This window comes from Urocampus carinirostris, chromosome 20 (assembly GCF_059441175.1).
Source record: "Urocampus carinirostris isolate Australia breed hairy pipefish chromosome 20, RoL_Ucar_1.0, whole genome shotgun sequence".
NCBI classification, from domain to species: domain Eukaryota; kingdom Metazoa; phylum Chordata; class Actinopteri; order Syngnathiformes; family Syngnathidae; genus Urocampus; species Urocampus carinirostris.
In genome coordinates, this window is record NC_142368.1 from 8,747,501 (window position 1) to 8,768,864 (window position 21,364).

General features: G+C 41.2%; 1 protein-coding gene across 1 annotated transcript in view; it reads left to right on the forward strand.

Annotated features, from left to right (window-relative positions):
* The window catches only part of slc35d3 (solute carrier family 35 member D3), a 16,102-nt gene extending 8,690 nt beyond the window's left edge, over positions 1–7,412 (forward strand). Inside the window, exons 2-4 of the mRNA XM_088325311.1 lie at positions 452–662; positions 3,213–3,370; positions 6,408–7,412. Of these exons, the coding sequence (XP_088181437.1) occupies positions 452–662; positions 3,213–3,370; positions 6,408–7,052 (1,014 nt within the window). The 3' untranslated portion in view covers positions 7,053–7,412. The remainder of the gene's footprint in view (positions 1–451; positions 663–3,212; positions 3,371–6,407) is intronic.
* The last annotated feature ends 13,952 nt before the right edge of the window (positions 7,413–21,364 follow it).

The window sequence follows — 21,364 nt, forward strand, 5'->3', positions numbered from 1 at the left end:
TATTTTTTTCCTTTATTCTTTGTTTTACATTATATAGATGGCTAGATAGATACTTTATTAATCCCCGTAGGGAAATTCAAACTTCCAGCAGTATCCTGTGTTGAAAATAAAACAATAAGAAAGGTAAAGGAAAATACCCAATGTAACGTGTTTATATAGACTATTTAGATAGTGGTACATAGTGGGGGTGGGGTTAAAGAGCCTCATGGCATGTCTCTTGTTTTATGTTTATTGTGCAATCATGTCATTTTAACATCTATTTGTTTCACATTCTGATGCTCTTTCGTGATTTAGCGGGGTTCGGAACGGATTAGCACATACACATTCAAAAGATGTCTCTCATTACAAATGTTTCAGGTTACAAAGCTATTCATTGTAAGTAGAGGTACCACTGTATACAAGATTTATTGAATGGGTTTCAGTGTCATTTTCCCCTCTTGCTCGTCTGCAGGAGTTTGCCCCGGTGTGCATCCTGTCAACGTTGCAGTCGACGCTGACGCTGTGGTCACTTCGCGGTCTGAGCTTACCCATGTACGTTGTCTTCAAGCGCTGCCTGCCGCTCTTCACGCTGGGCATCGGCGTCTGCGTCCTTAAGAACGGAAGTCCCTCGATCGGCGTTCTCACTGCCGTGACCATCACCACCGCTGGCGCCGCGCTTGCCGGTAAGTCCCGCCCTAATGCTGTAGGGTTTGCCCTAATGCTGTAAGTCCCGCCCTAATGCGATTAGTCCCGCCCCAATTCAGTAAGACCCGCCTTAATGCGGTCGGTCTTGCCCTAATGCGGTAAGTCCCGCCCTAATGCCATGAGTCCCGCCCTAATGCGATAAGTGCCGCCCCAATTCAGTAAGACCCGCCCTAATGCGGTCGGTCTTGCCCTAATGCAGTAAGTCCCGCCCTAATGCTATTAATCTCACCCTAATGCCCCGAGTCCCGCCCTAATGCAATTAGCACCGCCCCAATTCAGTAAGACCCGCCCTAATGCGGTCGGTCTTGCTCTAATGCAGTAAGTCCCGCCCTAATGCCGTTAGTCCCGCCCTAATGCAGTAAAATCTGGCCTAATGCGATAAGTCCCGCCCCTATGCTATTGGTCTCACCCTGAAGCCATGAGTCCCGCCCTAATGCGATTAGTCCCGCCCCAATTCAGTAAGACCCGCCCTAATGCAGTCGGTCTTGCCCTAATGCGGTAAGTCCCGCCCTAATGCGGCAATAGCTCAGAAGGTGGAGCGTCTTGGGTTCGATTCCCGGCTTCTCCGAGTTGAATGTTGTAGTGTCTTTGGGCAAGACACTGAACCCCTAAGGCCCTCGATAGGCAGGTAAGCGCCTTGCATGGCTGTTTCTGGCTAGCGGTGTGTGAATGTGTGTGTGAATGGGTAAAGTGTAAAGTATATTGTGAAGCGCTTTGGGAAGTCTTTGATTGATTAAAAACGCTATCCAAATGCAGTCCATGCAGTCCACTTTCCCCCATGCACTGCTGTTTTTGGGAGATAACACATTTTAAAGACAGTCTGTGTCGTCTTTGACTTCCTGAGCTGTGATGTCATACGAGGAACACGGGCACTCTAGCCAGCCAGTCACCATATTGGTTTACGTGTTTAGTAGTCGAAGAGGTTCCGAATGTTTTAAGCAAAGTTTGGGTTGTTTTTGTGGTGGATAGCTCGGCGGGTGCGTGCAGGAACTGTATAACCAAGAGCAGCAGCCAAAAAAGGGCCAACAGGTAGTGGTAACAGGGGATAACCCTGACCGATGGACAAAAGGCCACCCTTGGCAAAAAAAACATGCAGTGAGTAGCCAAACTAACCGGGAACTAACAACAAAAAAGGGTGCGGTCGGGAATAAATCAAAGGACCAGCAAAATAGGCGCTAACACCAGGCAAGCTGGCCAAACAACACACTGTGTGCAGCCAACGAAACAGGAAAGCCCTCGGTAGCCCCGACGCTAACGGGGATCTAGCCAGAAAAAAATGATACAAATACCAATGATTATCTAACTTAAAGAAGAAGAAGGTAAACACAGGATGCACGCTGTAACGGCGGCAGGTAAACAAAACCATAGGTGTAACCAGCCCGTTTTTGGGGGTACTCAAGCACCCTCAAATTCAACCCAACCACCCCTAGAAATTACAGCATTCTCAAAACCATTTTCCAAATAAAGGGCAGTAAAGGCTTAAATATCATGAAAAATGTAAAAAAGTAAAACAAAACAAAAATATGAATAACACAGTGTCAGAAATCCTCCACTGCCCTGAATTGGTTCAGTCCATTTGATTCCTAGCATCGCTTTTGATATATATATTTTTTTAGTATTGATGTTGAATTTGTGGAGTCACATTTTTGTAATATTTCTGTATTTTTGTTGGATTACTGTAGTTAAAATTTTATTGTATTTTTGGAGTATTTATGAAATAGTATACGTGTACAATTTCCAGAGTACATTTTTTGTCGTATATCTGGAGTATTTTTGTAGTCTTATTTCTGTGGTATTTCTGTCCTAATACTTCTGTAGAAGTATTTTTTGTAGAATTTCTGAAGCCACTGAGGTCACTGATTCAAATCCAGCTACCAGCCCTCCTGTAGGGAGTTTGCATGTTCTCCCAGTGCCTGCGTGGGTCTCCTAAGGTTTCCTCCGGGCACTCCGGTTTCCCCCCACATTCCAGGTCAATTGGCCGGTCCGAATTGTCCCTAGGTGTGCATGAGCGAGTGAGTTGTCCGTCTCTGTGTGCCCTGGGACTGGCTGGCAACCAGTTCAGGGTGTCCCCTGCCCATTGCCTGAGGATGGCTGGGGTGGGCTCCGGCACCCCCGCGACCCTACTGAGGATAAACAATGCAGATGATGGATGGATGGATGGAAAAATATCCATTGAACGAACATTCGATTAACAAAAATGGCCTTTAATGTCACGAATCAAAACAGGAAGCAGAACCCAATCGCGTAACGCTACCCAAAGTTTATTGGGGTGGGAGAAGAGGAATGAGCGCACACTCGATCTGTGGATCGTTGGACGCGAAAGTAGTTTGATCGCCACGAGGAAGTGGTCAAAATCAAACAGCTCAGGGCGAGGACAAAACAGGGGCAGAAAAACAAAGCACCTTAGTACCTTAATACAATGGAATCATGACCAAAACATATCATCCCACCCCTACTAGGAACCCTACACGTTCAGTGCCTGATTAAAAGTAAAAATAGGAAATACCTTTCAAATCTGACCTCCGCAGGCGCAGGAGACTTGACCGGCGACCCGTTCGGCTACGTGACGGGCGTCCTGACGGTGGTGATCCACGCGTCCTACCTGGTCCTGATCCAGAAGACGTGCGTGGACAGCCAGCACGGCCCGCTCACCGCGCAGTATGCAATCGCTGTTATGGCCACTCCGGTAAGTCTTCCTATACTTATGTTATTTTGAAAATGTATTGCCGTTCACACGTTTTGAAAAAGTTGCTTTTACAGTGCAATGTTCCCTCTAAGCTGCATCTGTGCGCAGTTGCGCACTACCCAGAGCTTTTCTGCGCACAAGAAAATCTAGCCAGCTCACAAAAATCAGGGCTCGAAATTGCTAATTAAGAAGCCAATTAAGTCAAAGTTACAGTGCATGAAGGTAAAAATACAAGGGTTCCCCTGACGCTGTCCAGGTCGAAGTAGAACAAAGTTGTGTAAAGTCAGTAGAGTTTTAGGAGAACCGGCTTTTTCGGCTCGGCTCACTAAAAGGAATCTCTTCTGGGTCCTTCAGGTCCTCATCTCATTAGCTGCACCGCTTATCCTCAGTAGGGTCGCGGGGGTGCTGGAGCCCATCCCAGCAATCATCGGGCAGTGGGCAGGGGACACCCTGAACCGGTTGCCAGCCAATCGCAGGGCACACAGGGACAGACAACTCGCTCGCTCATTCACACCTAGGGACAATTTGGACCAGCCAATCCAACCGAAATGGATGTCTTTGGAATGTGGGAGGAAACCGGAATGCCCGGAGATAACCCACGCAAGCACAGGGAGAACATACAAACTCCGCACAGGAAGTCCGGTAGCTGGATTTGAACCCACACAGGAGGTTCCCAAGACCTTAGAACTGTGCCGCAAACGCGCTAACCACTGCGTCGCCATGCTATTTAGGTTGTTTTTGCTTATTTCATCCCTATATGACCAAATATTATGTAAAATTATGCACAAAATGATTTAAAGGAAGGAGAAATACAACCAAAAAGGAAAAAAATACCAAAATGAAAAAGTAGTGAAAAGCTGAGAAAAAAAAGGAAACAAAAGGAAGAGAAAAAAAGAAGAAAATTTTCAGAAAAAAACAGAAAAAAAAGAAAAGAAAGAAATAAAGGAAAAAAGTAAATAGAGAACAAAAAGAAAAAAGTAACAGCTCGGAAAAAATAAACACAATGAGATTTTTTAAAAAGAATTTTTTAAAAAAATGGAAAAAAAAAAACAGGGAAAAAAGAAGAAGAAGTATGTGTTGCATTCAGATAATTACATTGTACTTCCACTAAAAAATGTGATTAAGTACAGTTCTGTATCTTACAACCGACTCAATAAGCCCCCAAAAATGTTAATATTATGCGAGAAAATATGTCAGGAAATAAAAAGAAATGGATAGCTTGTGAAAGAATTGTAAGAACAAACAACGTTTGTAGGCCGTACAACCTTTGCAATAGTACATGAGTCAATTCATTCAAAAGAGAAAAATAATTTTGAGAACTGGCTTTTTCGGTTCAACTCATTAAAGAGCCGGCTCTCAAACGGCTCACTTGCTTTGATGCATTATATTACGAATGATTATGGCTGGCAACCAGTTCAGGGTGTCCCCTGCCCACTGCCCGATGATTGCTGGGATGGGCTCCAGCACCCCCGCGACCCTATTGAGGATAAGTGGTGTAGCTAATGAGATGAGATGTTGTATAAAGAAGTTAAGAAAAAAGGAAAGTATAAAAGGAGAAAATGAAAAAAGACAGGTTTGTGGCGATCCCTCTTAATCAGTATATTACCAACAATAATTCAATGCAGAAAATGAATTAATGATTTGAATAAGAAAATGTATCATTCTACTTAATTTGCATGTATTTTTTCCTTCTACGGTTAACGTCCAAGCGACTTCATTTTTGAACTTTTTTTCATATTAAACCTCATTCGTGTCGAGCAACTCAGTGTCTCACAACAAAATGTTCATTAACAATATATATGATATAAGGAAACACATCTACAATATAACATGTTAAACTACCGTATTTTCACGACTATAAGGCGCACCTAAAAGCCTTTATTTTTTTCAAAAGCTGACCATGCGCCTTATAATACAGTGCGCCTTATATATGGATCAATATTAAGTATTGCAACTAAAGCAAGCAGCCGCCAACTGGATTTTCCCCCGAAGGCGAAGTCGTCCGCGGTGTATGGTGGGATTTATATACCGGCGTTTCATTTCCTAACCAATGTGTCAATCATCATTTGAATCAGTCACTATTGGCTCAAGTTATTCGGAGGTAAAGGGGGCGGATCCTTTTCATCATTTACAGGCTCGCATAGGCTAAAGGGGCGAAACAAAGCCTGCAATTGGCCGAAAAAGATGAATGTGAATCACACGTTGGGTTGCACTACGGCATAGAGAAAACATGTTTTACTAGTCTGTATTTGTAAATATTTTACACGGTTGGATTTACTACACTCGCGGTTGTAAGAAGACCATGGTTACGTATCATTATTGAACGTGATGGCTGCAAGAGAACTTTGGTGAGCTATGCGGCTTTATATTTTCCCGGTATCCTGTTTTAGACTGATCTTGATGTTTCTGTGATGAGTCTATTTTTAAACTCAATTCAATTCAAAGTGTTTATTGTCATATGCACAGTAAAGAACCTCGTTTCCTTGCACAATAAAATTCTTACTTTGCTGTCCACACAGTTGCCAGCAAAAAATAAAATGGAAACTAAGAAATGTTTGGCATTTCTTGAATCCCGAGACTTTAACCTTCCCAATGATATTTGGAACCATGCATTTGAGTGATCGGTGACATCGTACAGACACTGTTTCCGTACATGTCTGAGACACGTATTTCCTTCTTTGCAAGCTTTCGGAATGTTAAGGGGGTAATAAGTTGGACTGAACCATCTGACTGTTTTGTCGACGTTCCCATTGTAGCGCCTTATCATCTGGTGCGCCTTATGTATGGAAAATATAGGCCCAAAAACTATTTTTGGGGGTGCGCCCTATAACCCGGTGCGCCTTATAGTCGTGAAAATACGGTACATAAATAAGATTTTTTGTATTTTGTAAGGGAAAATACGACAGTTTGTAAGGGCATGGAGCACACTTAATTTTGGGGACCCATAGATCTCTGTTGGGACCCATAGAGTCCCTGGTACCCATCACTTTTCAGAGGTAAAATGAACACTGAACACTGCTCTTTAACTTCTCGTCAGGTCCTGCTGGTATGCGCCGTCGTCTCATCGGACGCGTTCGAAATGTGGAGCTACCCCGGCTGGAGCGACGGCCGCATCCTGGCGCTCTTCCTGTCCAGCGTGGCCATCGGCTGCGCCATGAACTTCACCACCTACCACTGCACCTACCTCAACTCGGCCGTCACCACCAGCTTCGTGGGCGTGGTGAAGAGCATCGTCACCATAACGGTGGGCATGGTGGCCTTCTCCGACGTGGCCCCCACTTCCCTCTTTATAGGCGGCGTGGTGGTCAACACCGTGGGCTCCATCACGTATTGCGTAGTCAAGTATTTCGAACTGAGGAAGAAAAGTTCTTACGAGAACCTGGAGGGCGGCGACAAAGACGCCAAGGCCGTTCCACCGGACGAGCCCGATCTCTTAAAAGCCGCGCCCAAGGACGACGCCGACACCGTGGATGTCGTGGCGGAGGCGGAGGGGGGCGTGTCCCCCCGTATCATGAAAGAGAAGGACATGGTGGAGATGCAAAGGGAGCACCTACACAAGGACGCCGCCACCGTCTCGGAGCAGACGGCGGGCAACTTCGTCGGCGTTTGGAGGTCCGTTCGAAAGTTGCACTTCGGCAAGGACGATCCCCTCGTCGACAATATGGAGCAACAGAGCCCTTAAGGCCCGGCTAATGCCTAGCCACATGTAGCATGATTTCAAAAAAACATCTGATTGAGGAAAGTAGAGAAAGCAGGTTTTTCACGAGTTAGCTTAGCACCTTCTCGGAATAATCAGCGACTGGATTTTGATCTTATTTGAAAAAAAAACTTCCTTAGTTCTAAATTATAAAATAGAGTCTGAACTCCGCTTCACACTCATCCACCTACACTGTCTTTCTGTGAAAACTTCTTATTCTGGTCAACTCAATTTATATCACCCCAGACCTGTTGGGGTCCTATGTACCTTCTCCACCAGAGGGCACCTGATGGATTTGAAATTGAGACAGGTTTGTCCAATCACCACACACTTGTCCTTAAGTATACTGACCCTTCATAAGGATATTGTGGACATTGTTCCCTCTAAGCTGCACATTCTCAGCGCACAAGAAAATCTAGCCTGCGCACAAAAATCAGGGCTCGAAATTGCTAATTAAGAAGCAAAGTTACAGTGCATGAAGGTAAAAATACACAGGTTCCCCTGACGCTGTTTTCTAAATGCGGTATTTTGAAGTTGATGTCGAACGAAGTTGAAAAGTAAAGTCAGTAGAGTTTTTCGAGAACCGGCTTCTTCGGCTCGGCTCACTAAAGAGAACCGGCTCTTTCGGGTCCCAAAGGCTCTTCAGGTTGTTTTTGCTTCTTTAATCCCTACACGACCAAATATTATGTAGAATTGTGCACAAAATGACTTAAAGGAAGAGGGGGGATAGAACAAAAAAGAAAAAAGTACCAAAATGAAAAAGTAGTGAAAAGCTGAGAAAAAAAGAAACAAAAGGAAGACAAAAAAATCAGAAAAAGCCAGAAAAAAGAAAAGAAAGAAACAAAGGAAAAAAGTAAATAGAGAACAAAAAGAAAAAAGTAACAGCTAGGAAAAAATAAACACAATGAGATTTTTTTAAAGGAATTTTTAAAAAAAATTGTAAAAAAGACAGGGAAAAGAAAAAAAGGTTTGTGTGGCATTCAAATAATTTCCAATTATACCAAGTGAATCTTGTTGCCAACATTGAACTTCTACAAAAAATATTGATTAAATACAGTTCTGTATCTTGCAACCGACTAAATAGGCCCCCCAAAATGTAAGTCAAGTCATGTTTATTTGTGACGCCCTTAATCACAAGGAGTCTCAAAGTGCTGCGCAGAGCACAGATTATTGCAAACTACAGACTTTTATGACACCATCCCCTGATCTAAGACCTACACGAGGGCAAGGAAAAACTCAAAAACCTCCGTCAAGTCATGTTTATTTGTATAGCCCTCAGTCACAAGGAGTTTAAAGACTATTATGACACCATCCCCTGATCTAAAACTTACATGAGGGCAAGGAAAAACTCAAAAACCTCAGTCAGGTCATGATCACTTGTATAGCCCTCAATCACAAGGAGTCTACAGACTATTATGAAACAATCCCCTGATCTAAAACCTACATGAGGGCAAGGAAAAAACTCAAAAACCTCAGTCAAGTCATGATCACTTGAATAGCCCTCAATCACAATGAGTCTAAAGACTATTATGACACTATCCCCTGATCTAAAACCTACATGAGGGCAAGGAAAAACTAAAACCTCAACATGAGGAAAATAAAGAAACCTTGAGAAGGGACCGTACATGAAGTAATCCCCCTTCCAGGAGGACCAGGCAGCAACGGATGTTGCAAGTGCATCAACAAACAATACACAGACATAAGCTATGGAATAGAAGTGTTTTCAGAGTTTTAATAACAAACACACAAGGGAAGGACACTGACACACAGAAAAACAAGTAACACAGCGAAAAAACAGCAGCAACACAGCCTTCGGGCAGAACACGCTTGACTAGGTCGCAAAGGTGTTCTGTCCATTGCCCGATATTGACGGTTTGATCGGGTAGCGAGAAAGGTGTGAGTCGCCTGGCTCATTGTACCAGAGTACCTCCCTCATGGACTCTCAATACAGACTATGGATCCAACCATAGATCTACGAAACAGAGGGACCATAGATAGCCCAATTGGGCTACCATGGTGTAAAAGCTTTCAGATTAGTAAGATTAGTAGTAAGATTAATATATAGATCAGGGGTCTCTAGCCTTTTTTAAACAGAGAGCTACATTTTGTTACGATTTACCTCTAGGGGGCACCCTGTTTGATATGCTGATCATGTGAATACTCTGTTGTTACTATGTCATTACCAGGTTAACTATTGGAAGTTAAGTTAAATAGACCACTACAAAATCAATTTGTTTCTGGATTGCCAATCTTCCTGTCCCAGGTCAGCTGCAGGTTTCTCCCGTTAAGCCTCCGTTTACCGGATGAGGATAAAATCGTTGAGGGCCTTCAGCTCGCATGGAACCGCCATTCTATTGCGGCTGGTGGGTGAAATTGTAGAGAGGCGCTTTTTAGTAGCGTCTTCGGTTGGCTGAATGTGCTCTATTCATTAAAGCTTTCTGAAAGAAAGCGGCTATGGAGGGATACCCAATCAAACAAAAAAAACAGTAGCACCACAAGCAGTGTTCCCTCTAAGCTGCGCGCATGCGCAATTGCGCACTGCTCGCACATTCTCGGCGCACAAGAAAATCTAGCCGGCGCACAAAAAATGAGGGCTCAAAATGACTAAGAAGCGACTTAAGTCAAAGTTAAAGTGCATGAAGGTAAAAATACCCGGGTTCCCCCGACGTTGTGTCCTAAATGCGGTATTTTGAAGTCGAGTCGAAGGAGAACGAAGTTGAGTGAAGTTAGTAGAGTTTGTCGGGGAACCGGCTTCTTCGGCTCGGCTCACTAAAAAGAACCGGCTCTTTCGGTTCCCAAACAGCTCTTTGGGTTGTTTTTGCTTCTTCAATCCCAACATGACCAAATATTATGTAAAATTATGCACAAAATGACTTAAAGGAAGGGGGGGAATAGAACAAAAAAGGCATGAAAAAAAATACGAAAATGAAAAAGTAGTGAAAAGCTGAGAAAAAAAGAAACAAAAGGGAGAGAAAAAAGAAGGAAAAATTTAGAAAAAAAGCCAGAAAAAAAGAAAAGAAAGAAATGTAGGAAAAAAGTAAATAGAGAACAAGAAGAAAAAAGTAACATCTACGAAAAAATAAACACAATGAGATCTTTTTAAAGGAATTTTTAAAAAAGTAGAAAAAAAAAGGAAAAAAGAAGAAAAAGTTTGTGTTGCATTCAAATAATTTCCAATGATATCAAGTGAATCTTGTTGCCAACATTGTACTTCCACTAAAAAATGTGATTAAGTACAGTTCTGTATCTTACAACCGACGAAATAAGCCCCCAAAAATGTTAATATTATGCGGAGAAAATATATCAGGAAATAAAAAGAAAGGGAAATCTTGTGAAATAATTGTAAAAACAAACGACGTTTGTAGGCCGTACAACCTTTGCAATAGTACATGAGTCAATTCATTCAAAAGAGAAAAATAATTTTGCATTGCCGGAAACTCAGCAAAATGTCAAGTTTTGGACATGTTTGATAATGAATTATCTTGCCACACTTGGGATTATGGTTGCTCACTGTTGTTTCAAGCGCTGCTCACCGACGTTGTGTGAACGCTCAGACCCGTGGAAAATTACAGGGAACATGACCACTAGTATCACAGCGCTTTCTGATCGAAAAACACTCACTGATAAGAGTCACTGAGACGTAGCTACATAGGTAACACCGTGCTAAAAAATTCATACATTAGCCGCATCTTTGCATAAGCCGCAGGGTTGAAATCACGGGACAAAAATGGTGGTTTATAGTCTGGAAATTACAGTAATTCTATCCTTTGACCATGAGGTGTGCGCAAATCAGTAGCCTTGGTCTCACTATCGCCCTCTGCCATGAGGCAGAAGAATTGCGTGCCTCAGACTGCATCTGTAGATGCTCAGCACAGTAATACGTTACATACTAATTATATTGAATAAATATAGAAAATTTGTGTATTTCTAATCTTATATTTCTATGATGAAAGGTGAGGCGCAGCCTTACCTGCCTCCCCTGACTGCACCTCACTTGTTTACTCACCTGTCTTCACACAATGTGGGGATGGAAAAGTAGCTCTTATTTTGAGGAATCTTTAAAGCAACCGTGAATGTTCTGAAAAGTTTTTACTTAATCTTAATAGGGACATCACAAAATGAACATCCTACATACTTAACAGTTATTATTTCATTTTGTATTGCACAGCTCAAATTAGAGCCCTCAAGACAATAATTTGGGCTAGAGGTAAAGCCAGGACTAAAAATTACAGCCCAACCCGACCCGAGTCCAACAAATTACCTTGATTTGAAAGACTGAGCCTGAAGCAAACCTGTATTTTCATATTCTATTTGCGAAGTAGGAGTCATTTGGGCCGAATTTTGGTTTGGGGCCTGGCTTAAGATCTTCCCTCTAGTTTGGGGCCCCGCCATAATCTAAAAGCTTAAAGTTAGTGCAGCCCGCACGTGTGTGATAAGGATACAACACCTGTGCTAATAAGTTACGCAACACTCAAAATTCACACGCTAATGTTGGAGAACTATGTGCGTCTTCCCCGCAATATGATTGGCTAGGTACTTCCTGGTTTGACCCAGGGCAGTCCGTAGACATCCCAGACTATAGGTTCCGACAAATAAGAGGATTCAATAAATGGTATTTTCCAAACTGATGGCGAAATATGTTATTCAAACTGAAACGCGGAACAAGGAGGGAGATAGTCAATGCTGTTGAACTGAAGCTTAAACAACACTAGATGCACCTTACATGTAACTTGAAAACCTGATGCAGCACAACCTCAGTGAAACCGTAGTTTCAGTGGCGCCTGAGAAAATTGAGTTTAAGACCCCAGCCCCACATGGAGCATATATGCCATAGATAGATAGATGGATGAAAAGATGCATAGATGTATAGCTAGCTAGATGTATAGCTAGCTAGATAGATAGATAGATAGATAGATAGATGTATAGCTAGCTAGATGGATAGATAGATAGATAGATAGATGTATAGCTAGCTAGACGGATAGATAGATAGATGTATAGCTAGCTAGATGGATAGATGGATAGATAGATAGATGGATAGATGGATAGATGGATAGATGGATAGATTGATAGATAGATACATGTATAGCTAGCTAGACGGATAGATAGATAGATAGATAGATAGATAGATGTATAGCTAGCTAGACGGATAGATAGATAGACAGATGGATAGATAGATGTATAGCTAGCTAGATGGATAGATAGATAGATACATGTATAGCTAGCTAGACGGATAGATAGATAGATAGATAGATAGATAGATAGCTAGACGGATAAATGGATAGATAGATAGATGTATAGATAGATAGACGGATAGATAGATAGACAGATAGATAGATAGATGTATAGCTAGCTAGACGGATAGACAGATAGATAGATAGATGTATAGCTAGCTAGATGGATAGATAGATTGATTGATAGATAGATTGATTGATAGATAAATAGATAGATGGATATATGTATAGCTAGACAGATAGATAGATAGATAGATAGATAGATAGATAGATAGATAGATGAAAAAATAGATAGATAGATAGATAAAGGATAGATAGATAGATGAATAGATAGATAGAAAGATAGATGTATAGCTAGCTAGACAGATATAGATAGATAGATAGATGAAAGATAGATAGATAGATAGATAGATAGATGTATAGCTAGCTAGATGGATAGATAGATAGATTGATTGATAGATAAATAGATAGATGGATATATGTATAGCTAGCTAGACAGATAGATAGATAGATGAAAAAATAGATAGATAGATAGATAGATGAAAGGATAGATAGATAGATGAAAAATAGATAGATAGATGTATAGCTAGCTAGACAGATAGATAGATAGATTTTTTTTCTACAGTTTCTTGCAATATTATACATTGCCCTATATAAAATAAGGCGTTCTTTTGGGAGACTCCCCTAAAAGCCGGTTTAAGTCATTATTTGCCTTTATACAACAACGACTGCGTTTACATGCGGGCAGTAATCCGATTAGAAACGGAACTTTGGATATCTCGAGCGATCCCAAAGAATTGTTTACATGCCTAAAGACAAAGGCACAAAATTTGCATTCAATATTTCACAGTCGACATCAAAGAAGTAACGTAGCTGTTTCCTTTTCGCTCAGAAAGTGTGTTTAGTGTGTTTTTTTAAGTGTTTGTACGTTCTTAGACCGTGTACTGTAGACACAACGGTGGTATTTTTGCCATAGTAATAGAAAAGAAAAGAAAATGTCTCGGAGAAATCAACCAATTGGAGTGAGGTATGATTACTAATTAGCCAGAGATGGCGTACCAACAAAGAAGAAAAAAAACATGAAAGGAGTAACCCAACCATCTCAGTCAGCAGTTCGAATAAGAGCCTATTTGGATTTTAGAGGACGTTCACAAGGTCTTGCAAAACCCGAATATCGAAAGTATTCTGATCTTAATCCGACCATTGTGTATATGCCAGGGTTGTGTAGGGTTACTTTAACTGGATTACTTTCAATTACTTTTGGATTACTCCAATACCAGATAGATAGATAGAGAGAGAGAGAAAGAAAGAAAGAGGGAGATAGATAGATAGAAGGACAGAAAGAAAGAAATGAAGAGAGTTGGATAGAGAGATAGAGAGATAGATAGATGGAAAGGGAGAGAGGGATAGGCCTTGCAAAACCCAAATATCGAAAGAGAGAGAGAGAGAGAGAGATGAAAGGATAGATAGATAGATAGATAGATAGAAGGACGGAAAGAAACAAATGAAGAGAGAGTTGGATAGATAGATAGATAGAAAGGGAGAGAGGGATAGGCCTTGCAAAACCCAAATATCGAAAGAGAGAGAGAGAGAGAGAGAGAGTGATGAAAGGATAGATAGATAGATAGATAGATAGATAGATAGAAGGACGGAAAGAAAGAAATGAAGAGAGAGTTGGATAGATAGATAGAAAGGGAGAGAGGGATAGGCCTTGCAAAACCCAAATATCGAAAGTATTTAGATCTTCATCTGACGATTGTGTATATCCAGGGTTGGGTAGGATTACTTTAACTTGATTACTTTCAATTACTTTTGGATTACTCCAATACCAAATATGCTAATACAAGACAAAAAAAAACTGATAGAAAGGAGAGATAGAGAGAGAGAGAGAGATAGAAGGATGGAAAGAAAGAAATGAAGAGAGTTGGATAGAGAGAAAGAGAGATAGATAGATAGATAGATGGATAGAAAGGGAGAGAGCAAAACCCGAATATCGAAAGTATTCTGATCTTAATCCGACGATTTTGTATATCTAGGGTTGGGTAGGGTTACTTTAACTGGATTACTTTCAATTACTGCCGGAGATCAAAGAGATCAAAGCCAGAAGAAAAAGCTTACCACGTGTTGCGAGTCGTCATTTTATTCGTACTTAGTTTCTTTGGTCTTTTATTAGCATATTTGGTATTGGAGTAATCCAAAAGTCATTGAAAGTAATCCAGTTAAAGTAACCCTACACAACCCTGATTCTCAAAGGAAAAATAAAAAGTAAGTCAATGAGTAATATGTAAAGAGAAATATCAGGTATAGGAAACCATAAGAAACCATACACAGTATGCGAGTAGAAACATTGAATTAGCCAGAAATCCATGTGCGTGCTTTCTCTGTCTTTTTCTCAGTCTCTCTCTGTTTCTTTCTTTTCTGTGTCTTTGTCTATTTCTCTTGCTGTCTTCCCTGTCTCTCTGTCTTTCTGTGTGTCTTTTTCTGTCTCCCTGTCTTTCTGTGCCAATCTCTTTTTTATTCCTTCTGTGGCCGTCTCTGTCTTTCTCTCTGTCTGTCTGTCTCTTTCTCTCTCAGTGTATGTCTCTCTCTGTCTCTTTACCCCTCTTTACCTGTCTCTGTCTGTTTCTGTCTCTCTATTTCTCTTTCTCGGTCTAACTCTGTTTTCCCCTGTTTTAGTCTTTATCTGTTGCTCTCTGTATCTCTCTGTCTCTATCTTTCTGTGTCCGTCTCTGTCTTTCTCTCTGCCTGTCTCTTTCTCTCTCTTCAACTGTCTCTCCCTGTTTTTAACCGTCTGTCTTTTACTGTCTCTCTATTTCTCTTTCTCAGTCTAACTCTGTCTTCCCCTGCCTAAGTCTCTTTCTGTCTGTCTCAGTCTGTCTCTTTCGTTTTGTGTCTTTCTCTGTCTTCATCTCTTCCTTTCTCTTCCTCTGTCTATCTCTCAGTATTTCTCTCTCCATCCTCCTGTCTCTCTCTTTCTGTTTCTCACTGTCATTCCCTCTCTGTCTCTTCCTGTGTCTGTCTGTCTTTTTCTTCTGAGTGTCTGTCTTGCTCCCTCTCTTTCTTAGTCATCTTTTTCTGTCTGTCTGTCTCTCTTTCTTTGTCCATTTTGCTTCTTTTCATGCCTTTAACGGGAGCGCCACGCCAAGTACACTGACTTTCAAATATTGTTTTTAAAACACACCTCAGACGGACTTCACGTTTTCATGCTAATTGTTGTTTTTTTGTTTTTTATTCGAATGCTCTGTAATTGTGGCTGCATATGCGAGTCAATCGTTCCCACTAAAATGGACGAAGCTAGCATCCATAAAAAAACTCGCGCCGGCTGTACTGACCTTAAAATTTCATTATAAGGCGGGGGCCTCAAACTATCATCACAGGGACCACGAATGGGCCAGAATGTGAGACCCTTGATGTAGAATGTTTTCTGAATATAACCAAAAATTAGTCCCTGTAATTTTCCACGGGTCTGAGCGTTCACACAAAGTCGGCGAGCAACGCTTGAAACAACAGTGAGCAACAGCAATCCCAAGTGTGGCAACTAAGTCATTATCAAACATGTCCAAAACTTGACATCAAGTTGCATTTTGCTGAGTTTCCGGCAATGCAAAAAAATGTTTTCACTTTTGAATGAATTGACTCATGTATTATTGCAAAAGTTGTACGGCCTACAAACGTCATTTGTTTTTACACAAATTCTTTCACAAGATTTCCATTTCTTTTTTTCCTGGTATCTTTTGTCGCATAATACCAACATTTTGGGAGCTTATTTAGTCGGTTGCACGATACACAACTGTATTTAATCACATTTTTTGTGGAAGTACAACGTTGGCAACAAGATTGACTTGGTATAATTGGAAATTATTTGAATGCAACACAAACTTTTTCTTCTTTTTCCCTGTTTTTTTTTCATTTTTTTTTAAATTCCTTTAAAAGAATCTCATTGTGTTTATTTTTTCCTAGCTGTTACTTTTTTTCTTTTTGTTCTCTATTTACTTTTTTTCCTTTGTTTCTTTCTTTTTTTTTCTGGCGTTTTTCCTGAATTTTTCCTTCATTTTTCTCTTCCTTTTTTTTCTCAGCTTTTCACTACTTTTTCATTTTGGTATTTTTTTTCCTTTTTTTCTATTCCCCCCTTCCTTTAAGTCATTTTGTGCATAATTGTACACAATATTTGGTCGTGTAGGGATGAAAGAAGCAAAAACAACCTGAAGAGCCGTTTACCACCCGAAAGAGCCGGTTCCTTTTAGTGAGCCGAGCCGAAGAAGCCGGTTCTCGAAAAACTCTACTGACTTTACTCAACTTCGTTCTACTTCGACCTTGACTTCCAAATACCGCATTTAGAACACAACGTCAGGGGAACCCTTGGATTTTTACCTTCATGCACTGTAACTTTGACTTAATTCGCTTCTTAATTAGCAATTTCGAGCCCTGATTTTTGTCAGCTGGCTAGATTTTCTTGTAGGCAGTGCGCAATTGCGCACACACGCATCTTAGAGGGAACATTGCCTACAAATTTAAATTTTTTTTCCACTTCAAATTGCCAATCCCCGATGTCCCATTGGCAAGACTTCTCAGTTTCCATTCAACCTGTTTCCTGATGCGGTTGTAGTCTGACTTAATTCGGTCTGCTTCTTTCATTTTAATGTTCATCGCTAACACTTCCAGCATAGCCTAGCATCCACGCTCTCCTGAGAAAAACCAGGGTTTTTGTTCTAAGCGGCGTGACCAAGTCGGCGTTACGTGGGCCGCCGGAGTCTCTCTATTGGCACTCGACAGAAGATAAGGACCCTTGTTGTGCGCAAGCTAACGGGGGCTTTCCCCTCCTCGCTGCGGGCTTTGCTTTTAAAAAGGATAGGAGAAGCTAAGATTGCTATTGATTCTCTTTTAACACGGCGAGACGAGAGAGCGCAGGTGACGACGAGCACCCGAAAAACGCCGGCAGCCGCGTCTTTAGCTACCGTGTGTTCGAGTGCACTTTTGTGTACTTTACGTGAGTGCCTGAATGTGTGTACCTGTGTATTTGTGTGAGCATGCTCTCTTATGTGTTTCGTGTCTTTGTGTGTTAACTCAATGAGGAAAAGACTTTGCAATGACCCTACGGATGTTTGTGTGTTTTGGCGAAGCGGAAATGTTTTTTCCGGCATGATGGCGATCGATTCGTCGAATGATCCATTAAAAGAAATAACGACTTGCACTTGGAGTAACGAGATGTCATTTGTGTGTGTAGATCGGGGATGTCAAACTCAATTGAGGGGCCAAAATTCAAAACTCACTTAAAATGAATGTTTTCGGAACATAAATATGAATAAAAACAGACAAGAATATGACATTCAAACCTTAAATCACTTATAAAGTACCGTAAATTCCGGACTATAGAGCGCACCCACCACCTTTTGAGAGGATAACCGCTTTTGTACTTACACAAGCCGCGCCTGTATATAAGCCGCATGCGCCCACATTAAAACATGTAACACAATCACAAAAGTAACCCAAACCCGACTTTAAGTCCCGCGATTGTAACTGAATATAAAGTACACAGTCCAAAAACCACAGCCGGCAAAATGAACGGAAAATGATACCGGTACTTTAGGTTTGATGCAGACCTGCAGAGTCCGGGTCCCGTTGAAAGTAATCCAACGAAAAAAAGTCTATATTTCCAAAGGTAAGGGTGGGAAAAATATATATCCACTATTGTCCGCTGCGTCCACAAACACGTCTCACCTTTACTCCACTTCCCGTCAGCCCCCGTTGTTTTCGCCCCTTCTTTTTGATTCGCCCGTGGAAAACATATCAGAATAAGTCTCTGAAATAAATACATTACAAAAATATACAGTTGCAAATATACATATTATACATCGTTACACATATTTACAAAGACAGTACACCGAGAGAGTTTTCAAAGCTTTAATAATAATACATATATAATAATATAACTTTCATCCAAAACTGTGACTGTGACAGGTAGCAACACGCTACTAGCAACACGCTTGCAAAACAATAGACGGGTCTGTTAAAAAAAAAATATACGGTACTTGTAAAAATCACGGTAAACCATCCTCATCATCCTCCTTATAACTGACGCCATCAAAGTCATCTTCCTCAGTATCGGAAAGAAACTTTGTCATATAGACGTCGTCCCACGCTCCCTTATTCCAAAACACGCTAGCAACACGCTCGCAAAGTAAAGTTTACGTGCAATAGCTCTGTTTCCTTCTTTATCGGATTGCTCGATTGCTTTTAGCTTGAAAGCTGCGTCATGTGCCTTTCTTTTTGCAATTTGCATGATGAGGGTAAGTTTACGCTAATTTAATTTGTGCACAAGCTAAGAAGTTGCAGTCTTCCTCTGCGCATATATTCCACCGGTCTAAATCTTACCTTTTGTACTCGAGCGCCACTGAATAAGCCGCAGGGTTGAACGTTTCAGAAAAAAGTGGCGGCTTATAGTCCGGAATTTACGGTATTTATTAGTTTGCTGTGAATAAAAATATCTTGTTAAATTATACAACTTAGGACTTAACTTAAACAACTTATCATTAAAATAACATTCAAATTGCTTTGCTCCTATGTCAATGTATATATTAAAAAAAACTTAAATATCCCAAAAGATTTTGCTCTCCTTAATATATCTCCTGTCAAAAGTAGAAAATGCTACAGAAATGATTTGGTAAAAACGTCACAACATTCTGAGGACAGGGAGCCTGATGTGCTTACCTTTGGCGCAGACGGAGTAGGGCGAGAGATGGGAGGGAGTGCTTGCACTTTTTGCATAGCTCCACCCATTTCGCCCACCCACCCAATCAAATAACTTTAAATTCTCTTCCGGTGTTTTGGCGTATTTACAATTTGTTCCGTGGATTCATCAAAAGGTATCGGAACACTGAACACAGATTATATAGTGAGCTTTTATATAAAGGATTCTTTAGCGTTGTACAGCCAAAACGAATTTTTTTGTGTGACACCTTAACTGTAAAATATAGTGAAAACGTGCCCTATATTTTTTGAAAAGTACTGATTTTTAATCCGGCTTTGGTTTGGCTTTGCGTGTATCTGAACAGGATCGATGGCTCAAGTTTTAGACGAGATGGAGAAAATTTGCATGCAATTAAATGTGTCTCTGAGCCATAGGTACTCATGGAAAGAGCCATATCTGGCCCGCGAGCCATAGGTTCCCGCCCCCTGGTATATAGTATGCAGGGTTGGGTAGGGTTACTTTAACTGGATTACTTTCAATTACTATTGGATTACTCCAATACCAAATATGCTAATAAAAGACAAAAGAAAACTAAATATGAATAAAATGATGACTCACAACACGGGGTAAGCTTTCTCTCCTGGCTTTGATCTCCTGCGTGGGTTCAAATCCAGCTCCAGACTTCCTGTGCAGAGTTTGTATGTTCTCCCCGTGCTTGCGTGGGTTTCCTCCGGGCGATCCGGTTTCCTCCCACATTCCAAAGACATGCATTTCAGGTGGATTGGCCGGTCCAAATTGTCCCTAGGTGTGACTGACCGTGTTGTCTGTCCCTGTGTGCCCTGCAATTGGCTGGCAACCAGTTCAGGGTGTCCCCTGCCCACTGCCCGATGATTGCCGGGATGGGCTCCAGCACCCCCGCGACCCTGCTGAGGATAAGCGGTGCAGATAATGAGATGAGAGATAATGAGGTCTTTTGACACATGTGGTGTAGATAAATGGGAGACGAATGGAGATGAGGGAAAAGTGAGAAAATGAAGAGGTAGATGATAGCTCAGCACTTTGCTGAGCGCTGTAGAGCGGCTAATGTCAGGGCGGGAAACGCGTCGGGTGCGGCGACCTGTTCTTTTCCGACACGAGAACACGATGTTCCCGCCTGGAAGTCCAAGAGGCGTTTGAAGAAAAATGACAACAATGGCGTTTTTCCCGCAATTTTCTGAATGACAGTCAAATTGGACCGGAATTGGTCGAAGGCAGGAGTGTTAAGGATGAACCTTTCGACTCTGGGTTCTAATATAAGTTGAAGCATATGCTAATACAGTGTCATGGATCCGACACAGCTCATAAATTCTGTTTTAAAACAATAAGAATTAAAACCAGCCTCTATAATATGTCCCTTTTTGAGCATGAAATTCGATCAAAACGTTTGTGTGTCATCAAATGATAAGCACTATTCTAAAGACATTGAAATTAAACAGGACAAACTAGACGGGAACACTACCAGATACAGGAGATCGATAACAAACAGAACAAAAGCCGGGAACGAAACTGGAGATTGATATCAAACGTCACAAAATAGACTGTAACGATACCGGACAAGAAACACAAGCAGGAAACCGGACGGAGTCAAAACCCCACGTCTTGCGGGATTAGAGGTTCCTTGACGGACTGACAAACAGTGAGTGAGAGCACTGAAACATGGGAAGTACCCAGATGGCTTTGTATCTTCTTCCATTGTCACTCAAGTATGGTGGCTGCTCAAAAAATCACGTGGCCCTTTGAACCCTCTAAAACTGAATTTACCTGGGGGCCACCTGAGCTAGGGTCTGATAGAAAATGACCACTGTTCTCAGATATCGTTTTAAAAAAATCCTTACACAAAATTAGGTCTAAAAAAATTTAAGAATTGATCAAAAAAATGAATAAATCATTAAATAATCAATAAAAAAACATAAAGCACAAGGGCTGCACTTAAAGGGACAGTGTGTATTTTGCAGCGCCTCCAGGAGTTAAAAAAATTAAGACTGATAAAAATAATTAGCAAAAATACATTAACTATCACACAAACTTGGCTTTTTTAAGCAATTTGTATCAATTTGACTTAACATGAGGCTCAGCTACGGGGAGCTGACATGATTATCAGGCATCTTGCTGCTAAGGGTGACCCTATAAAAACCCCCAAACATTTTTTTCCCCTTCTATCTTCGTTTTTCCCTTTTATTTTGTTTTTTAAAATGTACCCTTTTCTTTCCTTCCTTTCTTCCCTTTCCGTTTTTCTTCCTCTTCTGTCTTTACCCTTTTTTCCCTTCTTTCCTTTCATTTTTTTCTCTGTGAAAGTCTGGGAAAAACATAAGAAAAACGGTGATTCACTTTGAGTCTGT